The sequence below is a fragment of the Cervus elaphus genome, chromosome 10 (assembly GCF_910594005.1).
Source record: "Cervus elaphus chromosome 10, mCerEla1.1, whole genome shotgun sequence".
NCBI lineage: Eukaryota > Metazoa > Chordata > Mammalia > Artiodactyla > Cervidae > Cervus > Cervus elaphus.
Genome location: NC_057824.1, coordinates 22,208,941 through 22,235,405, shown reverse-complemented (window position 1 = coordinate 22,235,405; position 26,465 = coordinate 22,208,941). Strand labels below are relative to the sequence as shown.

The window sequence follows — 26,465 nt, the reverse complement described above, 5'->3', positions numbered from 1 at the left end:
ACAGTCTTATCACTGTGGAATTACATCAGAAATCCATATCAAAATATAAATGATTCCTGTCTTGATCTGCTACTCTGCTTGATTATCGAAAGTCAATCAGGGAAGTTTTTTTTTTTTTTTACAATTTTAAATTTATTTTTTAATTTTAAATTTTTTAAAACTCAAAACATTTTGTATTGGGGTATAGCCAATTAACAATCAGGGAAGTTTTTTGGTGTGTATAGTAATCTTGGAAAAGGGGAAGATCTCAGAGGCAAGGCTTCGCAAACCTCTCTGTTCACAAATCGCCCGGGGTCTTGTCGGAATGCAGGTCTGACTCGGGTCTGGGCTGGGCTTGCTGCTACATGTCTAACAAGCTCCCAGGAGATGGCACTGCCGGCGTTGCTGGTCTGGGAACCACACTGGGGATGCGCGGAGAACACAGGCCTGGGCTGGGAGCCTGACTCCGCCACATGGTAGCTGTGTGGTGGTGGGCAGGTTGCTTAACCTCTCTGAACTCCAGATTTCTCACATTTAAAATAGGGATCCTTCTGCCTCTCAAGGTCTCTGTAAGATTTAAAGATGGTGCGTGTACATCTCCTTCCACTCCTGGTGGGAAAGGCTGGGACTCATTCTCCTGCATCGCCTTCACGGCAGGTTCAACCGAGGCCTATTTTCTTTCCTAAAGTAGCTGATCCTCTTCTTCCAGGTCACGGTTTCTCTGCCTCGGCAGCACTACCATTTTTGGGCTAGATTGTACTTTGCTGTGGGGGCTGTCCTGTGGTATGGGATGTTTAGCAGCCTCCTTGGCTGGGGGCACCCAGCTCCCCGAGGTGTGACAACCCAAAATGCTTCCCAACTTAGCCAAATGCCCCGAAAGCAAGAGCACCCACAACTGAAAGACAGCACTCTAAGTGACAATTCCTCCAAACAATTAATTCCACAAAATGTACTGAGCCCCTGCTCTGGGCCAGGGTCAGACGTCAGCAATGGACTGGCGTGTGAGACAAACAGGTCCCTGCCTTCGTGGAGACTTTTCCCTTTCGAGAGCCTTAGTCTTCTTAACCATTAAATGGGTCTAACCAGGCTGCTGACTTACTAGAGTAGAGTGGTTGGGAAAATAAAATGAATGGAGATTGGAGAAGCCTGGCCCACTGTGTCAGGACAGAAATGGGACCTGTGCTTGGGGGACAGCGACGTGGGCAGGGGTGGCTGGGCTGGAGCAGGAGGGGCATCGGGGTGGGGCTGTGCTCACCCCGGGGGGCAGTGCAAAGTATGCAGGAGCACCGAGGGGGTGGGGGGAGAGGACCGCGGGGAGGGACGGTGGGACTCAAACTGGAAAGCAGGAGAGAGAAGGAGGTAGAGAGGTGGTGGGAGGAGCGGAGGTGACAAGGTGAGGCCCAGGGAAGCGGGTTAAAGACCAGACAGACAGACAGACAGACACCTGTGCAGGTGCCACACGGTGGAGAGAAGGGAGGGGGGACCAGCCCAGGCTGAGGAAGGGAAACGCCCACGAGGCAGATGGCTGGGGAGGCTGGACCCTGGGCAGCCAGGGGGACCAGAGGAGTAGCTTTTACGTCTGCTCCAAACACCCCTGATTTTGGTTATGAAGAGTTAAAACCATATTGGGTCATAGAAGATCCATTTACCATATTTTTTAAATGATAAAAAATCAATGATAAAATTCTCAAGCACATGACTTTGTGAGCTTTCAACTTTATTAGAAATGTCACGAGAATGGTCGAGAAGCTGTGTCTACAGACACGATGGGCTCTGTTACTGGTTCCACAAAGATCTTCCAGAGTTCCTGCAGCAAACGGAGGGATGGATTCCCAGGTGAGCAAACAAGACTTTAGTTTCACAAAGGGGTGTAAACTGGCAAAAGAGAAGCCCCAACAAGAGGTGAACACTGGGCAGTGTGGAAGCTACTGGGAGAACAGGCGGCCCCTCTGACGGCTCTGGGCTCTTCCGTGGAGGAGCTGCGTACTGAGTCCTGGCACAGATCTGAGAGGCTGAGGCTGCCCCGTGGTCTAAGGGACGACGATGGCAGCAGGTCACACAGCTCCTGCTTCTGGGAGCAGCGCGCCCAACACTGCGCTTGCTGGTGGGACAGAACGAGGGGGAGCCAGGCCTGGTCTCCACAGACCCAGAGAAAGGGCGGCTGCAGACAACGGCCGAGGGAACCAAAGCCCTTGGGACTTCTATGACTTCAGCTCCTGGGCATTTTAAGGAATTTTAAAGGGGATTTTAGACTTTCCAAATTTCCCCCCAGTGCTGGTTTTAAAACTGAAATAGGAAGTGATGTGCCTGTAGGGTTAACCCTGGCTTCCCTGGTAAAGAATCTGCCTGCAGTGTGAGAGACCTGGGTTCCATCCCTGGGTCAGGAAGATCCACTGGAGAAGGGAAAGGCTACCCACTGCAGCACTCTGGCCTAGATAATCCCAAGGACAGAGAAGCCTGGTGGGCTACAGTCCATGGGGTCACGCAGAGTCGGACATGACTGAGCGACCGAGCACACACTGCTGCCATTTCCCGCGAATTCACCTTGCCCGGGTGGGGAGGCAGCCAACACCTGGCGCCTGTCATCAGGGTGACCGCTCAGAGGCCCACGTGAGAGGACCCTGCCCGCCAGTTAGAAGGGCCCAGGGCCATCAGACCCACCCTCCCCAGCCGGCGAGGCCACACACTTTCACAGTGAAGAGTGGCCGTAGGCCCAACCAAACGCCCCCTCCCCCGCTTGCCGGCTTCCCCCGGAGTCCGCACTGCCCGCGGGGAAAGAACGTGCCCTAAAGCCAGGTGACCATTCACTGCGCCAGACAAGGAGGGCCCAGCGCAGCGATCGGCCGCTAGAGCTCGGGCCGGGCCCAACCTGGACGCTGGCTCATCGCCTCCTGCGCCTGCGGCCCGCGGCCTCGCCCAGAGCCAGCAGCCCGGCGCCGGTGCACCTACCAGCTGCTGGATGCGCTCGTACACCAGGAGCTGCGGGAACGAGGCGTCCACCGGCTCCACCGCGAAGCGCAGGCGCCCGCCAGCCAGCCCCTCCAGCCGCCGCAGCCACGCGCGGAAGTGGTCGTAGGCCTCGCACGTGACGTCCAGGTGCCTCAGCGTGAAGTTCAGCCTGCGCGCAACCAGAGAGAGCGCCGCCATCACCCCCGGGGCTTTCGGTCCCTCCCGTCCCGCCGGACTTTTAGCGAGCGCCTCCGCGTGCTGAGCAGGAAACCTTGGAGGAGGGTCAGTGACCACCTCCACTCATCCCCGCAGACGGGGCTCAGAGGGGAGGGGCAGGTGTCAAGTTCAAACCAAGTGATCGGGTCCACGAGGGGCCACAGGTCACGGGGACCAAGCAGGTGGGCGTCCTGGGCCTCATCGTGTAAAAGCTGCGGGAGCAGCCATGCCCGACAGGATGGCTCTGGGCCCGCCCGCGATTGCGGCCACAGGGCCGGTTCTAGAAGCTGAGCTGCTGGGTCGGTGAGTCTGCTCGGGTTTGATTTTTGCTATCGATTCTAAACTGCCTTCAGGAGAGCTGTGGGCTAGCTTATGGATTAGAGGAAAATGTGTGTAGCGGCCCCGCGCTGCATCTACCATGAGGGTCACTCCCGCAACGGGAGCCCTAGCATCTCAGGACCTCCTGGGGAAGCGCCCTGGAGGGGCTGTGAGTGCAATCGGGGAGGACAGGGGCGCGGGGCACAGACAGGGAGCGCCTCGGCGAACGCTGCGGCCATGCATCTGGGCTCCGGGGTGCCCACTGCCCAGCAGGGCCTGGACGGGTCCCCAGAGCTCCAGCCCCCTGAAGTCTCAGCCTCCTCCCTGTGGCTGTGCGATGGGGGCGCTGGCACACGCGCTGTTGAGTGGGGGGTCACAGGAGGCTGCATGTGTCAGAGACAGCAGGTGCTGGATGAGGAAGGGACAAGGACGACAGGGATGGACGCATATGGCAGGCTAGGGTGGCCTGGCCCGCGCGGAGCTCACCTCTTCTCCACCGAGAGGATGGCGGTGCAGGCGTTCTTGAGCTTGTGGGCCAGTCGGGAGAGGGTTTTAAACACAGCATCAGTTAGGTCGTCATCATAAAACACTGAGGGGAAGAAAACAGGCAAACGTCAGGGAGGAGGATCCCTTAGCGGATCCCAAGGACCCTGGGAAGGAACCTGTATGGACGTGATCAGTCGCAGCTCAGAAGGAAAGCGGCAGGAGCCGTGGCGGGAGGCCACCCCTGAGGACCACCCCCCGAGGACCACATGTGGTAAGGCAGAGGCGCCCTCACCTTCGGCCGCCAGCAGTATGGTGGTGTTGCCGTACAGGTGGGAGATGTCCTCCTCGGACCAGCTGAAGGGGGCCTCGGGGTCTGTGGAAGCGGAAGCACATCACGGGCTCAGCCCTTGCTCTGCGGGCCACCAGTTCTCACCGAGATGGACTGCAGTAAGCTTTAGGAGAAGAAGCCGGGGTGGGTGAGGGGGCACAGAGGGCACCGCCAGGCAGCCCTGAATCCCAGCAGGAGCTTCTGCCTGGCCTGCCTCAGCCACGAGGGGCTGGACCTGCTGCCTTGGCCGGCAGCCTGAACAGAACAGGGGCTGCCCCTCCGTCCTCGGCACTCCCGGCCCCGTGGACTTGCTGTGTGACCTGAGAAAAGCGCTTCACCTCTCTGGGCTGCGGTGTTCATGCTAGGATGGGCCTGACAAGGCTTCCCTCACAGGACTATCAGGGGGACCAAGGGACCTCAAGTGCACTGGCTGCACGCAACAGTGGTTTCCTCATCCCACGTCTGGCAGGAAAAGTTCTTGTACCAAGAAAAGGAGCAAGGGTGTGAGTGTGAGTTAGTCTGTACAAGAAACTTAAAAAGCAAAATTTAGCAATCTCCCCCGCCCAGCGGACCCTGAACCCCCACGAGCCGACTCCTGCAGGCAAATGGTCTCAGCCCGGGAGTCCCACAGGCTCGGGTTCACACCTTGCCCGGCCAGTACCTGTGGCCCTGGGCAAGCACCGAACCTCTCTGGGCACCCATCTTCGCGCGTGACCCAGGGACTACAGGACAGACGAGACAGTGATGTGGTGAGTCCCAACAACAGAACGAGTGTGGGGCGCCTGGCATGGGCAGCAAGGAGGGCAGCTGTCGCTCATCAGCCAATGGACACAGGGCCCTGCTGGTCAGCCGAGGCCACAGGGCGGACAGCCTCGAGGCGGCCCGAGAAGCCACGAAGGAACGAACAGGGACCCGAGCGAGGCGGCCACGTACCCGTGCAGAGGTTGTCTCTCAGCCAGTCCAGCTCCTTGACCTTGACCACACCGCCTGCAAAACAGATGCAAGCGCAACTCCCCAAACTCAGCACAGTTAGGGAAGACGAACCTCTCACTTCACCTCACGGTCCACCCGTCCCACTATTTATTTATTTTTTGGTCATGCTGTGTGGCTTGTGGTATTTTGATTTCCTGACCGAGGACTGAACTTGGGGCCCCAGCAGTGGAAGCATGGAATAGTAACCACTGGACCATCAGGGAAGTCCCCCATCCCATGCTTTTCACGTTAAGCGTCAGGCCTGGTGCTGGCCCAGGGAGCAGTCTTATGAGGCACGTCCCTGTCCCAGGAGACCAGCGGGCAGCAGATGCTGATGTGAAAAGGACATGCTTCCAGACCAAGTCTCCAGCCAGGCCAGGATGTCTGGAGTGGAGGTAGGGTAGGGACTGCCAACGGGCAGAGACCAGACCCCAGAGGATCCAGACGAGCAAAGGAGCTGGGTCTCTGCTCCAAGAACAATGGGCAGTCTCTGAAGGGTCTGAAGCCTGTGGGACCGGCTGACCCTGTCCGAGTCTGGGAAATCCCCCTGGCTGTGTGAGGGAGGGGTGTGCACAGGCAGCGCCTCCATCAGCAGCATCCTCTTTTGGGTGGTCAGGCCGATGGGGCAGGGGGCACCCCAGGCCGAAGGAAGGGCATGTGAGGTGAATCTGTGGCCCTCTGGGTGCAGGGCTGGACGGTGCGGCTGTCAGGAGAGGGGGCAGGAGCCAGAGGAGGAGCTCAGACTTTGCCCCTGGAAGATGCTCAGCGGGGAGGGAAGCGGTCAGACAAGGAGCTGGGGAGACCTGGCGGGGGCCCTGTGGCCTGTGGGGAGGAGAGGGCGGAGGTGGGCACAGTGGAGGCGTGGGCAGAGAGGAGGAAGGACAGAGCCATCGCACTCCTGCAGGGCCACGAGGCCAGGATGTCTGCTCCCTCCTGTCTGGGGTGAAACTGCCTCCCGGTGCCCCGGTTCTGGGTGTCCGGCCCACCTGCCAGACAGAGGAGCCCCCCTCCCAGGCGGGGACCCAGCAGGCCTCACCTCCAGAGGCGAGCAGGTGGCTGTTGAGGGCGATGTTTCGCTGGCACATGGCCAAGAGGTCTGCACCGACATCTGGGGAGACAGAGGGCAGCCATGAAGCGCTGGCCCTTCACCTCCGTGCTCCCGCCTGCAGAGAGCTCCTGCCCATGGCCTGGCGGCAGAGATGTGCAAAATGGAAACCAATGTTCCTCCTGTGTGTTTCATGCCAAAATGAAGTATGTTCACCTTAAGGCTTCTCATGATCTCTTCCTTAGAGAAGAAGATTGTCCTCGTGGGGCAGACTCCGCATTCCAGAGAGGAGGAATGAGAACTCCAAACATCTTCAGAGCTCATGAAACATGCACGCGCTTCCCGAGTCCACCCTTGACCTTTCTAACGACCCTGAGCTGGTGTCAGGGTCCTGTCACAGACGAAGTGGCCGGGGCCAAGTCATGTGGTTGGGTGGAGCCAGGGCTGGGAGTAGAACCCAAGTACCTCTAGAGCATGGGCTCAGTAGCTGTGCTGCCCGGGGCTTAGCTGCTCTGTGCCACGTGGGATCTTCCCAGACCAGGGATCGAACCCGTGTCCCCGGCACTGGCAGGATCCTTAGCGGATCCTTAGACCATCAGGAAAGTCTGTACCCAAGCATCTCTGACTCCAAATCGAGGCTTGCTCTTTGACGCCCCAGCAGATGGATGAGCCAGGAGGGCGTCTGGATGTGACTGGTGGGGACAGAGCAGCGTCAGGCGGGCTGACAGCCACGCCCCGGGGTTTGACTCACTGTTGCCACCATCGCATCTCCCCACCCGCCTGCTGCTCTGACCAGGCAGGGGTTCCGCCACTTGAGCAGAACTGAGTTGTAGCTCGGTGAGCCCTGGAAGGGGGCCAGGGCGGTGCTTTGCCAAAATTAACTTTTCAATCAGAAGAGCAAGCATGTGGAGTGCATGGGAAGCCTTGTGAATGGCTTTCCTTGACCATGGAGCACCCCCCGCCGTCCCCCCACCCCCAGACCTCCCTGGGACTGGACCAGTGTCTCTACCCAGGGACCATGCAGAGCCCGGGGGTGGTGGGAGTGGGGGTGGCGGGAAGCCCTGTCCCTGCTGCTGGGGCTCTGGGAACAGAACACTGAGGGATGTTCCTGGCAGCACAGGGCTGGGTCAGCAGTTTTTAAGCCTTTATGGTATTTTTGTCAGAAGATCTCGTGTCGGATTCTAACGTGCCAAGCGGATTCGAGAGAGGCAGTGCTGGCTGAGTGGGGGTGGGGGACCCGGAGCCTGGGGCTGCCTCCGCCCTCCACCCCTCGGTTGGCCCCGAGGGGGCTCCCGGGGTGACTGTGGGCCAGCCACCTGACCTCAGCCCCTCCCGTTTGGAAAGAGGGGATGCTGACAGGCTGCCTGGGGTCGCTGTGAGCTTGCAGGTGCTGGCGCTCACGAAAAGGCCTTACTAACTGTAATATGCTGCCTGCAGGCACGCTCTCTCAAGGGAAAGATAATCACTAACAGATGAGATGCTGGTGTCAGGCTCCAGGCGTGAGCACAGCCCTCGGGTGCTGCTTGGTGACTTGACTCTGTCAAGTTCACTGGCCATTTACACCAACTGTCCAGGAGCCACAGAGTGGCCTTGCTGCAGACTCCTGACCAGTGGCTGACACAGGGTATCTGAGCAGGACGCCTGCCTCCCAGGCTTCCCCTTTCTCAGCCCAGATGCAAAAGATGGGCGCCATGGAAACATAAACTAAGAATCTGATGAAACACAAAGCGTGTCAGCAGACACCACTTTCTGCCTAGCGGCTATTAAAGATTTAAAAAAGAAGAACATTAATAATAATCGCCTGCTGAGATCATACTTTCTTACAAACTGGTAGACTGTCCCTGAGGAAGCACCCCGGCCAAGTCTGGAGTGTAGCTGGAGGTACTGCCCTGTGTCAGTTTGCGGGTGTGACCCCTGATGTCATCACGGTAGGAGTTGGGGGGAGGGTGCACGGCACTTTCTGTACTGTTCTGGCAACTTTTGTGTGAATCTAATACTATTTCAAAATAAAGCTTTTAAAAAGCAATCATTAAGTACATTAACAAGTAGGTACAGGCTTCCCTGGGGGCTCAGACGGTAAAGAATCTGCCTGCAATGCAGGAGACCCAGGTTTGATCCCTGGGTTGGGAAGATCCCCTGGAGGAGGGCATCGCAACCCTCTCCAGTATTCTTGTCTGGAGAATTCCATGGACAGAGGAGCCTGGAGTGGGAGCCTATAGTCCATGGGGTGGCAGAGTTGGACACGACTGAGTGACTAACACACTTACATCAAAAGCTTAAGAAAGGTCCCACTCACTTCCAGGAATCTGGTTTAAGGATCATCAACTGAAGAGGCACAAAGGTATTGGTTGCAGTGCAAAAGAAAAGCAAAAAAAAAAAACCAAAAAACAAAACTATACCACATGAAAACAGCCAAAATGTCCAGCAATAGGAGAATGGTTAAAAAAAAAAGAGAAAAGGGATGAAATACTGCTTGATCATTAAAGGTTAATTTTTAAAAATTAATTAATTTATTTTAATTGGAGGCTAATTACTTTACAATATTGTAGTGGTTTTGGCCATACATTGACATGAATCAGCCATTAAGTTATTTATCAATAACTTAATGACAATGGAAAATGTGCTTCCTATTTTCTGACATTTTTGACAGGATAAGGCACTGAATATATGTAGTTTGATCTAAGTTATTTGGGAGCATGTACATACAAAGGAAAAGATTGTAAAAAATAATTTACACAGTTAAAGAATAGACTCCGAAGCTTCCTGCGTACAGCGACTTGATCTGTTTCGTTCACCCCAGGTTTCCCATGTGTGGCATGCAGTGGCCTGCACACTGCTGACACTATCTGGGGATTGTGAAATTATGAGGAAATTTATTTGCTGTTCTACAAATTGTCCAAGAGAGTAGGCAAGATTTCTATAATCAGGAAAAAAATAATAAACTGTCTTTAAGCCTGTGGTGTTGCAGGAGACTCTTCAGAGTCCCTTGGACAGCAAGGAGATCCAACCAGTCCATCCTGGGAGATCAGTCCTGGGTGTTCCTTGGCAGGAGTGATGCTGAAACTGAAACTCCAATACTTTGGCCACCTGATGTGAAGAACTGACTCATCTGAAAAGACCCTAACACTGGGAAAGATTGAAGACAGGAGGAGAAGGGGATGACAGAGGATGAGATGGTTGGATGGTATCACCGACTCAATGAACATGAGTTTGGGTAAGCTCCGGGAGTTGGTGAAGGACAGGGAGGCCTGGCGTGCTGCGGTTCATGGGGTCGCAAAGAGTTGGACACGACTGAGCGACTGAACTGAAGCCTTGTACTAAGTCACTTCAGTCATAGCCAACTCTGCAACTGTAGCCTGCCAGGCTCCTCTGCCCATGGGATTCTCCAGGCAAGAACACTGGAGTGGGTTGCCAGTCCCTCCTCCAGGGGATCTTCCTGACCCAGGGATTGAACCTGTGTCTCTTATGTCTCCTGTGTTGGGAGGTGGATTCTTTACCACTAGTGCCACCTGGGAAACCCATCTTTAAGCCTTAAGAGAGGTACACTCTTCCTGATTTCTGAGATGTTTACTTTCTTGAGGGGGTGTGAGCAGAGGTACCAGCCAAGCTGCTGGTCCTGAACCTGCTGGAATTGCTGGGAAAACAGCAGAGGGTGGAGAAAACCAGCCAGGGAGAAGGGCAGAATCAAGAGCTGCCAAGGTCGGATTCCCAGTCTCCCTCCCTCCCTCTTTTATCCAGTCAGCACACCCTTTGTGAAGAAAAAGCTCCCCCGTAGCCCGGGATGGTGGGGCTTTACCTGTACAATATACAGTCTGTGCCACAGTGGCTGCGATGATGCTGGCCAGCCCGGTGCCCGCCCCGAGCTCCAGCACTGTGCGACCCTGGAAGAGGTCTCGCTGGAACAGGATGTAGTCTGCCAGGAGCAGGGCACCCCGCCACACCTGGAGGGGAGAGGAGGCAGGGACGGCAGGTGACCTGAGGCTCTCAAGAGACCCTGCAGGGCCGCGGGGAGAGGACGGGACCTACCCACCTGCTTGCCAACATCCTCCAGGGGGGTGGCCATGGTGTGCTCTGGATGGGGCGGAAACCAAGAGAGAAAGGGCCACTGTGAAAACAGGGATGGACAGGACACAGACAGGGTGCGGGCGAGGTGGCCGACACGGTAGGACGGGGGCTGGAGGCCGGCGTTCTAAACAGCAGCAGAAAAACAGGCCACGTGGCCGTCCGCTAGCCTCCAGGGCGGGATGAGTATTCCTTTCCTTCAGATCACTGAAGCCTGGACTCAAGTCCAGACCGTGGCCGGGATATTCCGGCCACAAAAGGACTTGGCCCAACTTAACCACCAACACACACCCCACACTTCACTTGAAGTATTCTCAAACACAGGACACAATCTAGTGCCGGTTAGTGGGGTCAGGACGGAGCACAGAACTATGAGGTCAAGAAGAAAGAGTGACGGCAAACATTTTTCCTGTTAGAGAAGAACTGGCTCTTGCATCTTTAAGTGAGATGGTGATGGCCAGCAAATCAAATACCAGGACACATGCATGGCAGGGCAGCCACTCACATCAAACCAGGAGCAGGGAGCAGGGCTGGGAGAAGAAACAGCAAGGCTGAAGGGGTGAGTGTGTGCGAGTGTGCGTGTGAGAAGAGGCCTTCCCAGGGGGCTCTCTTCTCCAGCTGCCTTGGACCTTTAGTCCAAACACCCCACCCCACCTCCTCCCCAGTCTCTGCAGCCCCTGCACTGTCCCTGGCCCACTCTCCCCCTGTGACTCGGGTCCCCCAGCAGAGGGGCCTCATTCCATCTTTCTTTGCCTCCTTCCAGTCTGCCTGGCCAAGCCAGAGGCACCTTCCCATGGGAATCTCGGTAGTCTGAGCCTGGTCTTTTCTCCCAGAGGTCCCTTGGACTGAAGTTTTGCCTCTGGCTGCATTTAAGGGGTGCTTGGCTTCCCTTGAGCGAGAACGTGGACTGAGCTCACAGACCTGAGGGTGACCCAGGCTCGGTCACGGATCTGGCTGGTGGCATGAGTCACCAACCTCAGCACCAGAGCCATGGGTTGCTCCTTCACAAGATGCAGAAATAACATCGTCTCATTTGTGGGCTCAAAGGCCTCCCTAACCAGGGTCAAGGGTGGTGAGCTCCTGCCTCATGGGAAAGCCAGTTTACACTTAAACAATCCCAGTGGCCTCGTTAAGAGCATAAAAGCCCAGCTTGAGGAACTTTCATACGTGCTCAGTAGCTCAGTTGCGTCCAAATCTTTGTGACCCCATGAACTGTAGCCCGCCAGGCTCCTCTGTCCATGGGATTTTCCGGGCAAGAATACTGAAGTGGGTTGCCATTTCCTCCTCCAGGGGATCTTCCTGATCCAGGGATCAAACCCAAGTCTCCTGCATTGGCAGGCAGATTCTTTACCCCTGAGCCACCTGGGAAGCCCCATGAGAAACCCCAGGGTTAGCAAAGGGGGTGAGGCAAATAGTCTCAGTGTCTGAGGGGTGCCCGGCCCGTCAGGACAGTCTCCAGGCCTGTGGGAACCCAGACTCTCCTCCTCAGCTATCTCCCTCCTGCGCACTGATTGGTCCCCGGGAATGAAGCTGACGGCAACTCATATTTATTGAGCACCTACTATGTGCCAGGCACTGTACTAAGGGCTCCATGTGGGCCAGCTCCCTCTGTTCCTTACAACCAGGGAGATTACACCCATTTCACAGAAAAGGAGACTGAGCTCTGCGGTTAAAGTAATGGTGTGAGTCTCAGACCAATGGAAAAGGCAAGTGACTCAAGAAATCCGACAGCCCAAGTTCCAGCCCTGCCTCTTCTGCGTTCCCTTTGGGTTCCAGGTCTTTATCTATAAAATGGGGGAAATGCTCATAATTTACTTGGAACCTTGTGTCTGTGAATTCCTGGCTGGTCCACGAGTAAGCGTTAGATTTTTGACAACAGAACTTTCCAGTGTTCCGGTCACACGACGTGGGCAGGGAACATGGGCGGTGGGGTCGGACAGACCCAGTGTGAATCAAGGCTCTGTACTGATTAGCTGAGTGACGTGGGCAAGTTCCTCAACCTCTCTGAGCCTCAGCTCCCTCCTCTGGGAAATGGGAACACTCATCCCTGGGAGGGCCGCAGGGACTAGAGACAATCCACAGGAAACAGAGAAGCGGCCCCGCCGGGCGATCTAGAACCAGCTGGCCGGGGAGCAGCAGGCGCTTGGTCATGGTGTCCTGGACCGCTGACCAGGCTGCTATCACTCAGAGTGGCTGTTCTGTTAGGGTGTTTGAGAGAGTCCAGTGGATCCCATGCCCCCGACCTGGGCCAGTATTGAGGGAGGCCTTTACCTGGGACCTCAGGCACCACCTGGATTCTAGATCTCAATGAACAGATTCAAATCAGAGCTCCTCCCCGCAGACGAGCAGGGCGGGGGTGGCCGGAGCCCTGCCTGAGGAGACGGTCCACATGGGTTCAGAACCTCCCTCACTGGCCCCAAACTGCACGGCCTTGAGCCTGTCACTTCCTCATCTGAACCACGCCCTAGAGGGTCTGTGAAGACCACTGAGGTGATGAAGGTGGACATCACAACACAACAGGTGCCTCATCACTGCTGGCTTACTTCCTGCCCTTGCTGCTTTCCACCCCTGGCATTTCCGGAGATCAAAATCCCTGCTCTGCCAATGCCCTCTGCCCTGACCCCGGGCAGGTGTGGACGCTCTGGGCCCTGCCCAAGGGCCCGCTGAGACCCCCTCCCGCCCCGCGCCCCCAGCTTCTAGCTCCCACTCCCGGGCCATCTGATCGGCCCACCTGCTCCTCCAGGTTGACTATGGACCTACTTCCCTCTCCGTCTTCCTCTGCCCCGATCCGGCTCTGGAATCTGCCAGGGCTCCCTGCTGCCTGCCCCCGCTGGCCCAGTCTTCCAGCGACAACCCCGACCACAGCCGGGCAGCCGCGTGGGCTCAGGATGCCGAGGCAGGTGGCAGCCGCAGCGGCAAGGCTTCTGGAACAGCTGACTGCCGAGCTGGGACTCGCACTACAACAACGGGGAACGTGTCAGCCAGGGAAGCAGGGGCGGGGCAGGCCCTCTGGGACGGAGGTTCGCTCCAGCGGAGGCGCGCAGGTGAGGAAGCGCACAGAAGGTGAGAGGGTGGGCGGTGTGGGAACTGAGGCTGGGGAGGTGGGCCAAGCTAAGCTGAGCTCATGGACTGTGTCCCGAGGGCAACGGGAGCCACTGAGGAGTCTGGAGTAGGAGGGGGGTCTGACCACGTTTTGGCACTCTCCCCGGCGGGCTCCAGTGTCTGTGCTCGGGTCCTGCTGACCTGGCCCGCCCTGTGATGCCTGGACTGGCCAGCGCTCAGGGGGCCGTGTGCCCTGACCCACTGTGGCGCTGCCCTGGTGGCAGGTGAGCGGCCCTTTATTTACCTATTTTGATGACGTTGTAGGGGCTGCTCTCTGGGGCTTCGTCTCCCAGGACTTCGTCTTCCTCCTGCGTTAGGATCATGGGATGTACCTTGTCTCTCGGAGGCCCTGGTGGCTCGGAGGCCGAGGCAGCCCGGGGTCTTCTCACGACGTCCAAGTCCCCGTCCTCGTCCAGCTGAGCTGCCAACCCTTCTGGGGTGGTGGTGTCAGCCCCTGCCTGGAGGGAGGCCCCCACGTGGCTGCAGACGGTGCCGGCGGGAGGGGTCCCCTCTGTGTGATTGCCACCCTTGGCCCCTGAGTCAGTCTGAGAGTCTCGGTCCCACAGAAGCTTGAACTGGGACAGGAAGACTGAAAGCGAAACACACAGAGTATTTCTACACTGTCTCCTTTCCTATTTCCTTTCCTCAATTTCCACCTGGAAAGAGTTTTAAAGGCTGGGCGGGGTGGGGAGAGGCGGGGAGGCAAATAAGGTCCTACTGCATAGCAGAGGGAACGATGTTCACTGTCACATAATAAACCACAGTGGAAAAGAAAAGGGCCAGGTGGAGACATCGTGATGGCAGCAGAAAAGGCCCGTGTGATTCGGCTGTGAAGCTGTGGTCTCAGAGCAGCCACGTTCTGACCTACACTGCAGGCCCTCAGCTCACGTGCTCTCATTTACGCCTCACAGCAGCCATGAACCCAACAGTGTTGCTCCATTTTACAGATGTGGAAACTGAGGCTCACAAGTCAAGTGAGCTGACCAAGGTCACACAGCTGTGGGTGTGGCTGAGGCAGGATCCAAATCCAGTCTCCCCGACCCCTGGGCCACTGCCTTCCTTGCAACACTGTCCTGCCTTGAGGTCTGGAGGCTGGGACACGGATGCCGGGGCCCTCACCACCTGGGGCCCAGAGAGTCACTGGGACAAGTTTCGCTAAGAGTATGGTGCCAGGCTGGAGGTAGGGGGTGCCAGGACTTGAGTGGACAGTCCCGGGCCAGAGTCCTCTGTGTCCCTGCTGTCTGATCCCCGGACCAAGTAGCTCATCTGTTCTGAGCCAGTTTCCTGAATCCTGGAATCCAAATGGGGACAGGAGGGAAAGGGAGAGTAACTAATCGCGACAAAAAAATAAGCAAGCACAGGGTGACAGGAGCTGGGGAGGGTGGCCAGGGAGGTCCCGGGAGGGGAGAATGTTCTGGGCAGAGTGAAGAGCAGGCGCAAAGGTGCTCAGAGAGGAAGGTGTGTGCCTGGTGTGAGGGACAGAAAGGACCCAGAAGTGGCTGCTGGGCATTGATGGCGAGTGAGAAGGTGTGGACACTTGGGCAGGGGCCAGGCTGAGCCTCAAAGGCCAAGGTGAGGACTCTGGTTTCATTCTGAGAGCACAGGAAGCCACCGGAGGGTCTGAATCTGGGCAGTGGTGTGATCTGCATTTTTCATAAGAACCCCTGGGGCACTTCCTTGGTGATCCATCAGCTAAGATTCTGCACTCTGAGTGTAGAGGATCCTGGTTTGATCCCTGGTCAGGGAACTAGGTCCCGCATGCAGCAGAGAAGAGCAAAGATCCTGTGTGCTGCAACTTAGACCGGTGCAGTCAAATGATTAAATAAAAATAAATATTAAAAAGAAAGAAAAGATCCCTTGGGCTAGAGGAATGGGGGAGGGTGTGTGGGAAGAAAACCAGGGGGCCCTGGCGGGAGAAGCCAGCCTGGGAGAGGGCCACGTCTCCCCGACTGGTCTGTGGGCTCCCCGAGAGCAGAGTTCAGCCCATCCCCTCCACTTTCCCAGCATCACATCCGGCCTGGCACACGGCAGGGGCTTGGCAGGGCGCGGGGTGGGGGGGGCTTGCTCTGTGAGACAGGGGCTCCTAAGAAGTGCTGCGAGGGTTAAGTCAGACAAGCTGGTCCTCCTCATCCTTTCTGTGAGAACGCAGAAAACACAGTGGGCTCCCGGGCTGCGGCAGCTTACCCGGCTGCCCCATGCCGTTCAGCCGCACCATGAGGCGCCGCTGGTTCGGGGTGTACAGGTGGACGTCTGACAGCACAGTGTCGCTTCTGAAGGTGATCTCGTCCATGGCGGGCGCGGGAGCCGGTGACCATGGACGGCAGCACCTGAGGGGCGAGAGCAAGTCCTCAGACAGCAGGTCCCGGGGGGAGCGGTGTGAGTGACGTACCCCAGGGGCAGAGCGCTCCGGGTCACCCTGGAAGAAAGGCTTCTCTTTTCAGTCCTCTCGTAATCCTGCAGGTGAACGTCTCAGGGCCCTGGCGAGATAATAAACAGAGATGTTACTCTGTTTAGCACGGTGTTGACTTTCATAGTAACCTTTTATATGTGGCAAGGGATCCAAATTTCCATTTATACTGAAAACAGTTTTCCTATCCTTTTTATTTTTTCCAACCTTTTTGTTATGAAAAATTTCAAATACTAGCAAGTTGAGGGCACAGTGTAATAAACAGCCATATACCCACTGCTTAGATTCAGTGATCATGCACACTGTCATACGTGATCAGTCAATCTAGGTTTTTTTTCTCCCCTGAACTGAGCACCTTCCAGACATCATGACATTTTACTCTAAATAATTTTTCAGCATCTGTCTGTCTCGTAAGAACATGCTCCTACATAACCAAAAGACCATTAGCAGACCTAAGATAACTAACAATTCCTTTATATCATTTAAAACCCAGTTCATGGTCAGTTTTCTCCATTAGTCACCCAATTTGTCTCTGGCAGCTAGTTTTTCTTAAAACAGTATTTAATCACAATTTACACGACACATTGAGTAGTTTTTTCCCTATAATCTTTTCTCTTCCTAGAAATTGACTCCAGCTGCCCACATATCATTTGTTTTAAAATCTTCTTTTTAAACTTTAAAAAAAGTGAGTGGATTTAAAGCAAAATCAACTAAAGGAATCATTGTACAGGTGATATATAGGTTTTGAAGAATTATGAAGGTGACCCAACAATAACTAAAATTTGGAAAACCATGCTGGAGGCAAAGTGGTTAAAAATAGGAAGGCTTGGACTATGTAAGACAGTATGAAGAGTCCTTAAAAACCTAGAAATAAAACCACCACATGATCCAGCAATCCCACTCCTAGGCATATACCCTTAGGAAACAAAAACTGAAAAAGACACACGTACCCCAGTGTTCACTGCAGCACTATTTACAATAGCTAAAACATGCAGGCAACCTAGATGTCCAATGATAGATGAATGGATAAAGAAGTTGTGGTACATATATACAATGGAATACTACTCAGCCATAAAAATGAACACATTTGAGTCAGTTCTAATGAGGTGGATGAACCTAGAGACTATTATACAGAGTGAAGTAAGTCAGGAAAAGAAATATTATATACTAATGCATATATATGGAATCTAGAAAGATGGTAGTGATGAAATTATTTGCAGGGTAGCAATGGAGACACAGACATAGAGAACAGACTTATGGACATGGGGAGGGTGGGGAGGGGAGGAAGGAGAGGGTGGGATGTATAGTTAACATGGAAACTTACATTACCATATGTAAAATAGACAGTCAATGGGAATTTGTTGTATGGACTCAGGGAACTCAAACTGGGGATCGGTAACAACTTAGAGGAGTGGGGTGGGGAGGAAGGTGGGAGGGAGCTTCAAGAGGGAGGGGATGTAAGTACACCTGTGGCTGATTCATGTTGATGTTTGGCAGAAACCAACATACACACACAAAGATAAACTTTTCTAAAATGTGGGAAAAACAAAACAAAACAGGAAGGCTTGAGACTTCCCTGGCAGTCCAGAGGTTAAGACTCTGCACTTCTAATGCAGGGGGTGAGTTTGATCCCTGGTCAGGGAACTAAGATCCCACATGCCATTAGGCATGGCCGAAAAAAAAAAGAAACAAAAACAGGAAAGCTCTTCCTCCATCAAATGTTCCACCTCATCAAAAACCATCAGACAGCAGCAGCATGTGGACAGAGCCTAGGGCTGTGATGCTGGGCGGAGCAGGTGTTAAAGCTTGTCTCCAACCTCCTCACTGTGTGACCCTGAGAAAATCACTTCACCTCTCTGGACCAGTTTCTTCAACTATATTCTCAGCTTGCGGGGTTGGGGGCAGCAGGATGTGGAAGGTGTGTGTCATGCACTGAGCAGAGTCCTTGGTGCACAGCAATTGTAAATAAACCCCACAATTTTCTTGTCATGGGGTTGGTTTCAGGTGTTTGACACAAACCTGCCACAATCCCTGGCCCCCTACAGGAACCACTCCTATCTGGGTAGATGTGTGCACTAGCCGTGTGCCCCACGAATATCATGAAACCTCTTGGGCCTCCATTCCTTCAATTGGAAAATGGGATCGTCATAAGCCACCACGGTCTATAATCTGAGTCCACATAACTGAATTCCTACATTTAAGCACTTGCCACGGGGAAGCAAAAGTACCAACATAAACGTTTACTATAAAAAGAGTCACTCCATGCTGGCTTTTCTATCTGATGTGATAAACCTGCACAAAGTTACTGTGTTGTGAGGTGAAGCTGTGAATCTGATAAATGGATGCAAGATTTCATGGTGCAGAAATTGATGGAGGAGAAGTGCTGGGGGTGGGTGGGTGGGGAGGGTTGTTGCCTCACAGGCAAAAGCCCTCAAACAATGAGGACTGGAAAAATTAGGGTGGATCCACGAAGAGGATCCACTCTTAACACAGTGTAGGCCAACCATGACCAATCATTTTAAAGGCAGATTTGGCTCCCTGAGGACTAAAAGATGTAACACTGCAGTTATACACCAATACTTTTAAATATAGACAAAAAAATAAGCTCCTTTAACTTGCAGTTGAAATTTCTCCCGTCCAAGTGCCAAACAGGCCCAACCCTGCTTAGCTTCTGAGATCAGACGAGATTGGGCACTTTCAGGTGGTATGATCTAGATTCCTTGAAATTTCTATTTTGAAAACCAACCTGCCCCGGCCTACCAGGAAACACACTCTACAATGAAGTACTAGGTAAAGGGGATTCCCTTTAAGGGGCTTTCCCTAGAACCAGATCTCTGGGAATTACAGGGGCACCTTGGACCCGTCTCAGGGTCTACATGAGCATTAGAAGAGACAATGATCACTTTCAGGGTTCAAGACATAGTAAGTGCTCAACTTGCCCGGTGCCTCAGCTGGTAAAGAACCTGCCTGCCAGTGCAGGAGAGGCAAGAGAGGAGGGTTTGATCCCTGGGTCAGGAAGATCCCCTAGAGTAGGGAATGGCTACCCACTCCAGTATTCTTGCCTGAAGAAATACAGGGACAGAGGAACCTGGCAGGGCTACAGTCCACGGGGTTGCAAAGAGTTAAGACAGGACTGAGTGACTCTCACTTTCACTTTCATCATTATAGTACTGATAAGAATAATTATTAAAGGATGTGCTGGAAGATGGGAAAAGGCAATAGTCAGTATCTCTACTTAGGAACAGCTGACTCATGGTCTTGGTCTGTGAATTATGGGGTTGGATGGGCTTCAGTCCCCTCTCCTGATTGGGGAGGTGGGAAAGGACACCCCAACTGCAGATAGGACCTCCGCCCCCTCCTTCGTGCTGCAGATTCATCTCACAGGAGTTGCTGACAAGTGTCCTTGGTTCTTCTAGGCTATGGGGGCCAGACGCCGACGCTGTCATCCTAACCCTGTCAAGGGTGCCCGCTAAAAGCAGTTTGCCGGGATCTGGGTGGTTGGAACACCTGCCTGCCTCCCAGGCTCTCTCTCTGCCAGGTGTCACCTAGTCATCAACGACGGGGAACTGGGCGCGATTCCGGAGCCGAGGCCCAGGGCTGGGGAGCTGAGACTTGGCCCCGGCCACGGCGCGGGTCAGAGTCAGGGGCTCCAGGGTCCTTGGTCCTTAGGGCTCTTCATTCCCTCTGTCACGCCGCCTCTGAGGACTCCAGCCGGCGGGCTACGCATGCCCTCTCAACCAGGAGTCACAGCTCGGGCATCGTCGTCCCTTCCTAATCCGAAACCCAGGGGGCTGCTTGGACCCCAGACGGAAACCCACAGGCAGGCAGGGACTCCTCCCCACCCCACATCCTCGCTTAGAAAACTGAGGCTGAGTGGTTTAAGGCTTCAAGTCCGTGGGGGAGCTCGCGCTTCAAGGCCAGGTTCGGTGCCGGAAGGCCACCTGCATCGTTCCCCATGCCGCCGCTCCTCCAAAGAGCTTACCCGCCGCCTGCCGCAACCCGAGGTGCCCCCAGAGCGTCTCACCACTGCGCTCAGGCGGCCGCCATGGCGGGGCGGCATGCGCAGGCGCGGCCCCACCCCCTGCGCGTACGACTTCCCTGCGTCGCTTCGTGGCCACGCCCACCTGCCGAATCGCTCATGCGCGCCAGCGTTGCTGTCAGGGGCAGCCCGGAAGAAGCTCGTTTCTCGCCTGCACAGGTTTGCTCTCACGTGCCCGGGTTTGGCGAGATGGTGGCTGGCCTGGGTTGGATGCGAGTGAGGGAGCCGTTACATAACTCGCTCAAGGTCACGCAGCTAAGTGGCGAGGCTTGGATTCGAACCGGCGAACACGGCTCTAGAGCCTGCGCTGTTAACCAATGCTGCTGCTGCTGCTGCTGCTAAGTCGCTACAGTCGTGTCCGACTCTGTGCGACCCTATAGACCGCAGCCCACCAGGCTCCTCTGTCCTTGGGATTCTCCAGGCAAGAATACTGGAGTGGGTTGCCATATCCTTCTCCAATGCAAGCATGCATGCTACGTCGCTTCAGTTGTGTCCGACTCTGTGCGACCCCATAGATGGCAGCCCACCAGGCTCCTCTGTCCACAGAATTCTCTAGGCAAGAAACCTATGCTAGGTATTTGTTAATTATTGTTATCCTGCTGTTCAGTTCAGTTCAGTCACTCAGTCGTGTCCGACTCTTTGCGACCCTATGGACTGCAGCACGCCAGGCTGCCCTGTCCATCACCAACTCCTGGAGTTTACCCAAACTCATGTCCGTTGAGTCGGTGATGCCATCCAACCATCTCATCCTCTGTCGTCCCCTTCTCCTCTCACCTTCGATCTTTGCCAGCATCAGCGTCTTTTCAAATGAGTCAGTTCTTCGCATCAGGTGGCCAAAGTATTGGAGTTTCAGCTTTAGCATCAGTCCTTCCAATGAATATTCAGGACTGATTTCCTTTAGGATGGACTGGTTGGATCTCCTTGCAGTCCAAGGGACACTGAAGAGTTTTCCCCAACACCGCAGTTCAAAAGCATCAGTTCTTTGGTGCTCAGCTTTCTTTATAGTCCAACTCTCACATCCATACATGACTACTGGAAAAATCATAGCTCTGACTAGATGGACCTTTGTTGGCAAAGTAATGTCTCTCCTTTTTAATGTGCTGTCTAGGTTGGTCATAGCTTTTCTTCCAAGGAGCAAGCATCTTTTAATTTCATGGATGCAGTCACCATCTGCAGTGATTTTGGAGCCCCCCAAAATTGTCTGTCACTGTTTCCACTGTTTCCTCATCTATTTGCCATGAAGTGATGGGACCAGATGCCATGATCTTAGTTTTCTGAATGTTGAGCTTTAAGCCAACTTTTTCACTCTCCTCTTTCACTTTCATCAAGAGGCTCCTTAGTTCTTCTTCACTTTCTGCCGTAAGTGTGGTGTCATCTTGCTCTTAGTACTCATTAATATAATAGCTGGTACTCATTTCATTCATTCATCCACTCATCAAGTCTCCAACATCAGGTGAATTAAGAACCTCTGTGTTAATGGGCATTTAATAGGAAATGAAATCCGGTACAGCCGTTGTACATCGAGTAGATTTCCAAGCACATAGGACTGCAGATGTAAAGAGTGCACACATGTGTAATTCATGGCCTTCCCCCATGTCTCAGATGGTAAAGATTCTGCCTGCAATTCAGGAGACCCGGGTTCCATCCCTGGGTGGGGAAGGTCTCCTGAAAAAGGGCATGGCAACCCACCCCAGTATTCTTGCCTGGGAAATCCCAGGGAGAGAGGAGCCTGGCGGACTACAGTCCATGGGGTTGCAAAGAGCTGGACACAACTGAGCAAGTAACACTTTTACTTCACTTACAGAGCATTAACATAAGTTTTATGGATAAAACTGGCCGCGGCATTAATAGGGTGACTAAGCAACATAAATAAATATTCTCAAGGGAAACAGATTGTTTCCTGAACTCCCTGGGACAGTACACGGAGAGTTGTCTGTGCATCTTGGGACCTAGTTCTAGTCTTGTTTGGGTTGTTCTCAGGGAATGTCTGGGTGCTAGAAGGTCACTGAGGAAGATGGTGTAGACACCTCTGGAATTGTTTTATTTAAAAACTTGTGAGAATAGAGCAGGCAGAAAGCAGAAGTGTTAGCCACTCGGTCATGTTCCACTCTCTGTGACCCCATGGACTGGGTAGCCCTCCAGACTCCTCTGTCCTTGGGGATTCTCCAAGCAAGAAAACTGGAGTGGGTTGCCGTTCCCTGCTCCAGGGGATCTTCCCAACCAAGGGATTGAACCCGGGTCTCCTGCATTGCAGGTGGATTCTTTACCACCTGAACCACCGGGAAGCCCTCAAAGCAGGCAGAGTCATCTTCTAAAAACAAAAGTCAGATCACATCTGTCTTCTGTTCAAACCCCTGGAGGCCCCTACCTTGGGCAGGAAGGGAGGCCAGGATTCTCGCTGTCATCCATTTCCCATCTCACACCCAGCTCTGCTCCTTTCCAGCCACCCTGATCAGTTGTGTTCCCTTTCAAGTGCTTTGCGCTGACTGTTCTGCTCACTGAGGGTACATCTCCCCAGGACACCCATCTGCCCTGCCCCATTCCCTCACCTCCTTTGGACTTGTGATCAGGCATCCTCTTCTCAGCGAGATCTTCCCTGACCATCCTATTTAAAATAACCATCTCTCCCCACCCAGGCACTCCTGGCACATTGGAGCTGCTCAGAAAGTTCAATTTGTCGAATGAAAGAGAGAAAGAAAGAAGGATGGGATGTGTTAGGGAGCTGGAGAGCTGCTGGGGGTCTGGGTCCCTCACTGTGATGTTGAGGGAAGTCCCATCATTGCAGGATTCCTAACAATCCTCAGGGTCAAGTTCAAACTCTTCTATCTGGACCCTGTTAACCTTTGTGCCCCAAGGCATGGACAGTATCCATTCTCACCTTTTCCTGTAGTTGTATAATATTTTGCTGGGCACATGCCTCTCCGTCAGTTTTTTTGTGTTATTTTTTTCTTCTCATCCTTTTTTTTTGGCCATGCCAGGCCTCATGTGGGACCTTAGTCCCCCAACCAGGGATTGAACCTGTGCCCCCTGCAGTGGAAGCATGGAGTCTTAACCACTAGCACTACCAGGAAAGTCCTCTAAATTAAAAACTATTTCCCAGCCTCCCTTGCAGTAGAGTGAAGTCATGGGGTTAAACCAATGGGATTAAGGCAGTGGAATGTAAGGGGAAGTGTTATAGAGCAGTTATTGGGACCCTTCCTTAAGCAGGAAGCTGGGAAGTCCTTGGCCCCTGATACTTTGTCCCTTCCTCATTCATGAAGCCCAAAACAGATCTGCCCCGAGGGCCCTACACTAAGTTATGGCAGAGTGGCAACCCTGCTTGCGGGTCACCTCTTCCAGGCAGACTTCCCTGATTCCTCCTCCTCCAGTTCATGTTGATGAGTCTCTGGGCCTGCCCAGTCTTCTCCGCTCTCCCCATCAGGGCGCTTGTGACTCCCCCACCAGGTTGTGAGTGCCTTGGAGGCAGGAGCAGCTGCTAGTTTTCATCAGCAACTCATACCGAATTTGTCCATATCTGCAAGGGAAAAATTGGATGGTGCTTGTAAAGCAGTTAGCATCGTCCTTGGCATGCTGTGAGCACTTAAGATATAGCCACAGTACTTTTAGACTATTACAGTTGATCCTTGAACAACATGGGTTTGAACTGTGCATCATACGTCAACTTATAGAAGCATTTTTTTTCACTTAATAAGTACTGTGGTTTGACACAATCCATGGTTGTTTCAATCTGCAGACTGTAAAGTTATATTTGAATTTTTGATTGTGCGGAAGATTGGTTCCCCCCAACCCCTGCATTGTATGAAGGTCTACTATATTATTTCTTATATTGTCTGTGGTAAACATGCCAGACACCTTAAGGGAGCAGGTGAGACCCTTTGGTGAATAGGTTCAGCTTGATTGATTGTTCACCATCCAGCCAGGCCCTGCAAATGGAAATGTATTAATATTTATGGGTGCTGTAACAAGTTTTCACAAATTTAGTGGCTTAACACAAAATGCATTTATTTTTTCACAGTCCTGGAGGCCAGAAGTCCAAGATGAAGGTGCCAGTATGGCTGGGTTCTGGTGAGGAATCTCCCCTTGGGTTGCAGACAGCAACCTGTTCACTGTGTCCTCACATGACTTCTTCTCTGAGTGTGTGAGGAGAGAGAAAGGGGGAAAGCTCTCTGGTGTCTCTTTTCTTCTGTTTTTTTTTTTTTTTTGATGTGGACCATTTTTATCTGTGTTATGTTTGGGGTTTTTGGCCACAAGTCATGTGTCATCTTAGCTCCCCAACTGAGGATTGAACCCAAAACCCCCTGCATTGGAAGGTGAAGTCTTAACCACCGGACCACTGGGGAAATCCTGCTGTCTCTTCTTATAAGGACACTAATCCTATGAAATCAGGGCCCCATCCTTATGATCTCATTTAACCTTAATTACCTCCTTAGAGGCCCCATCTCCCAATACAGCCACGTTGGGGGTTAGAGCTTCCACATATGAATCTGGGGGGGGGACACATTCAGTCCATAATGCCTTTCTTGCCTCTCTCCCAGCTTCTGGTGACTCCTGGTGACCTCTGACTTGCAGATGCAATCACACGGTTTCTTCCATCTTCACATGGCCATATTCCACATGTGTCTATTCTACATCTTTTCTTCTGAGGACACCAGTTGTTGGATCAGGGCCTCCTAATTCATTATGGGGCTTCCCTGGTGGCTCAGTGGCAAAGAACCCGCCTGTCAGTACAGGAGGCATGGGCTCAATCTCTGGGTTGGGACAATCCCCTGGAGAAGGAAATGGCAACCCACTCCAGTATTCTTGTCTGGAGAATCCCATGGATAGAGGAGTCTGGTGGTCTACCATCCATGGGGTCACAAAGAGTCAGACAGGACTGAGCAACTAAACAACAACAACAAAATTCAGTGTGACCTCATAATTACTTGCTCACCCTTCAAAGACCCTATTAACAAATAAGGTCACATTCACAGGTTTGGGGTTAGGACTTGAACATATTTTTGAGCAGGGGGCAGGGGACATAATTTGACTCCCAGTGGGAAATGTCTTGGAAAGGATGCTTGAAGACCTTGTTTTTCAGCTCCCAGTTGTGAGTCACCTCAGCTATTGGGGTCCTCTTGCTAGACATTGAGGGGCAGAGAAAAGCCAGCCCCATGTTGCTCTGTCTGAATCCTGACCCACAGAATCCATAAACAGAAATGTTCTTATGGTCTGTGTGGTCCTCACCGTCTTTGCCACCAGGGACTGGTTTCATGGAAGACAATTTTTCCATGGACTGGGAGGATGGTTTCAGGATGATTCAAGCCCATTATATTTATTATGCACTTATGTCTATTATTATTACATCAACTCCATCTCAGAGTGTCAGGGATTAGATCCCGGAGGTTGGGGACCCCTGGTGGCATCATGCCACTATATTTGGGGGTAGTTTGCAACACAACGCTTCCCTGGTGGCTCAGACTGTAAAGAATCTGCCGGTAATGCAGGAGACCGGGGTTCAATCCCTGGGTCGGGAAGATCCCCTGGAGAAGAGAATGGCAACCCACTCCAGTATTCTTGCCTGGAGAATCCCATGGACAGAGGAGCCTGGTGGACTACAGTTCAGAGGATCGCAAAGAGTCAGACATCACTGAGCGACTAACACTTTTACTTTCACTTGTGACACAGCCACAGATGCTCAGAATAAGCGGGAAGGAAACGCTGCCCTTCTTTGCAGAGCTTTGCAGGTTAGGGAGAGGTGGCCCCCCATGCACCTGAGTCTCAGTTACACACACAATCACCCCTGAAGCTCAGACAGGTGAGGTGCCTTACTCAAAGTGCTGGTCACTGGGTGGCAGAGCTGGGGTGCAGACTCTCAGGTCTCCGAAACATCCCTGTGAGTCTGTTGCATGGAGCCTTCGAATGGGAAAGCTCTTTCTGGCATCCCAGGCATGTCTTTTCCTTTGGAGAGGCTCCCCGAGGCTTGGCGATGCAAGGGTTACTGTGCTAACTCCCATATCCTGGAGTGCACATCACCCGCGCCGCCTGGGCTAATGACAGATCATGTATGCAACGGAGGAAAGCGGACGGACTGCCAGATGTGCGGAAAGAAACCAGCTTGCAGGAAATTGCTATTAGGTGATCATTATTAGCCTGGGTATTCAGAGTCGCCACATTTCCAAAGGTCGTGCATTTACCAAACGCTTGATGCATTTTTCCCATCAGCCCTAGATTTTGTCCTCCTGGAGAGACAGCGCTTCCCCTGGATCTGCTGAGAGCAGGTGATTATAATTCTGTCCCCAACCCCACCCCACCTCCCACCAGCTTCTGGCAGCAGCTGCTGCCCAGGCACAGTGAATGCCTCTCTGGTTCCTGGCTCTGTAGAGAGCTGACCTTGGTGTGCAATGAGCTGGGTTCCAATCCCGGCTGGGCCACTGAGTAATCATAGACACTCATTTGATGCCTGATGGTGGAGAGCTTTTCACATGCTAGGCACTTGGGCAAGTTACTTCTTTGAAACTTAAGTTTCTAAGTTCTCAAGTACTGATGATAACACCACCTACCTTGAAGCGCTGCTGTGAGAAGG

The 26,465-nt window shown here is 53.4% G+C and overlaps 2 protein-coding genes across 5 annotated transcripts in view; one reads left to right on the top strand and one right to left on the bottom strand.

Annotated features, from left to right (window-relative positions):
* Window positions 1-1,675: 1,675 nt before the first annotated feature.
* On the bottom strand, window positions 1,676-19,965 carry METTL22 (methyltransferase 22, Kin17 lysine). Of its 4 annotated transcripts, none has more exons than XM_043914279.1 (11): window positions 19,847-19,965; window positions 15,642-15,934; window positions 13,702-14,046; window positions 10,324-10,364; window positions 10,090-10,234; window positions 6,285-6,356; window positions 5,210-5,263; window positions 4,241-4,321; window positions 3,949-4,051; window positions 2,929-3,097; window positions 1,676-1,786 (listed from the first exon to the last, which is right to left on the bottom strand). In XM_043914279.1, exons 2-11 carry the CDS (start codon window positions 15,745-15,747, stop codon window positions 1,709-1,711), a joined length of 1,194 nt encoding a protein of 397 aa, XP_043770214.1. In that variant the 5' UTR covers window positions 15,748-15,934; window positions 19,847-19,965; the 3' UTR covers window positions 1,676-1,708. The 4 variants fall into 4 exon arrangements, with proteins under 4 accessions (XP_043770214.1, XP_043770215.1, XP_043770213.1 ...); XM_043914280.1 differs by having other exon boundaries at window positions 15,642-15,784; window positions 19,847-19,945; XM_043914278.1 differs by lacking the exon at window positions 19,847-19,965 and adding an exon at window positions 19,410-19,824 and having other exon boundaries at window positions 15,642-15,784.
* Window positions 19,966-20,031: 66 nt separating this feature from the next.
* Window positions 20,032-26,465, top strand: part of TMEM114 (transmembrane protein 114) — a 50,200-nt gene continuing 43,766 nt past the window's right edge. Inside the window, exons 1-2 of the mRNA XM_043914274.1 lie at window positions 20,032-20,062; window positions 23,919-23,968. Coding sequence (XP_043770209.1) covers window positions 23,955-23,968 — 14 coding nt within the window. The 5' untranslated portion in view covers window positions 20,032-20,062; window positions 23,919-23,954. The remainder of the gene's footprint in view (window positions 20,063-23,918; window positions 23,969-26,465) is intronic.

What these genes read in the sequence shown, in the direction of transcription:
- METTL22 (XM_043914278.1), bottom strand. An exon ending in CCACCTGCTCGCCTCTGGAG is followed by an intron (nt 5,264 to 6,284) that starts GTGAGGCCTGCT and finishes TCTGTTTTGCAG; the next exon opens with GCGGTGTGGTCAAGGTCAAG. An exon ending in ACGAGCGCATCCAGCAGCTG is followed by an intron (nt 1,787 to 2,928) that starts GTAGGTGCACCG and finishes CGTTTGCTGCAG; the next exon opens with GAACTCTGGAAGATCTTTGT.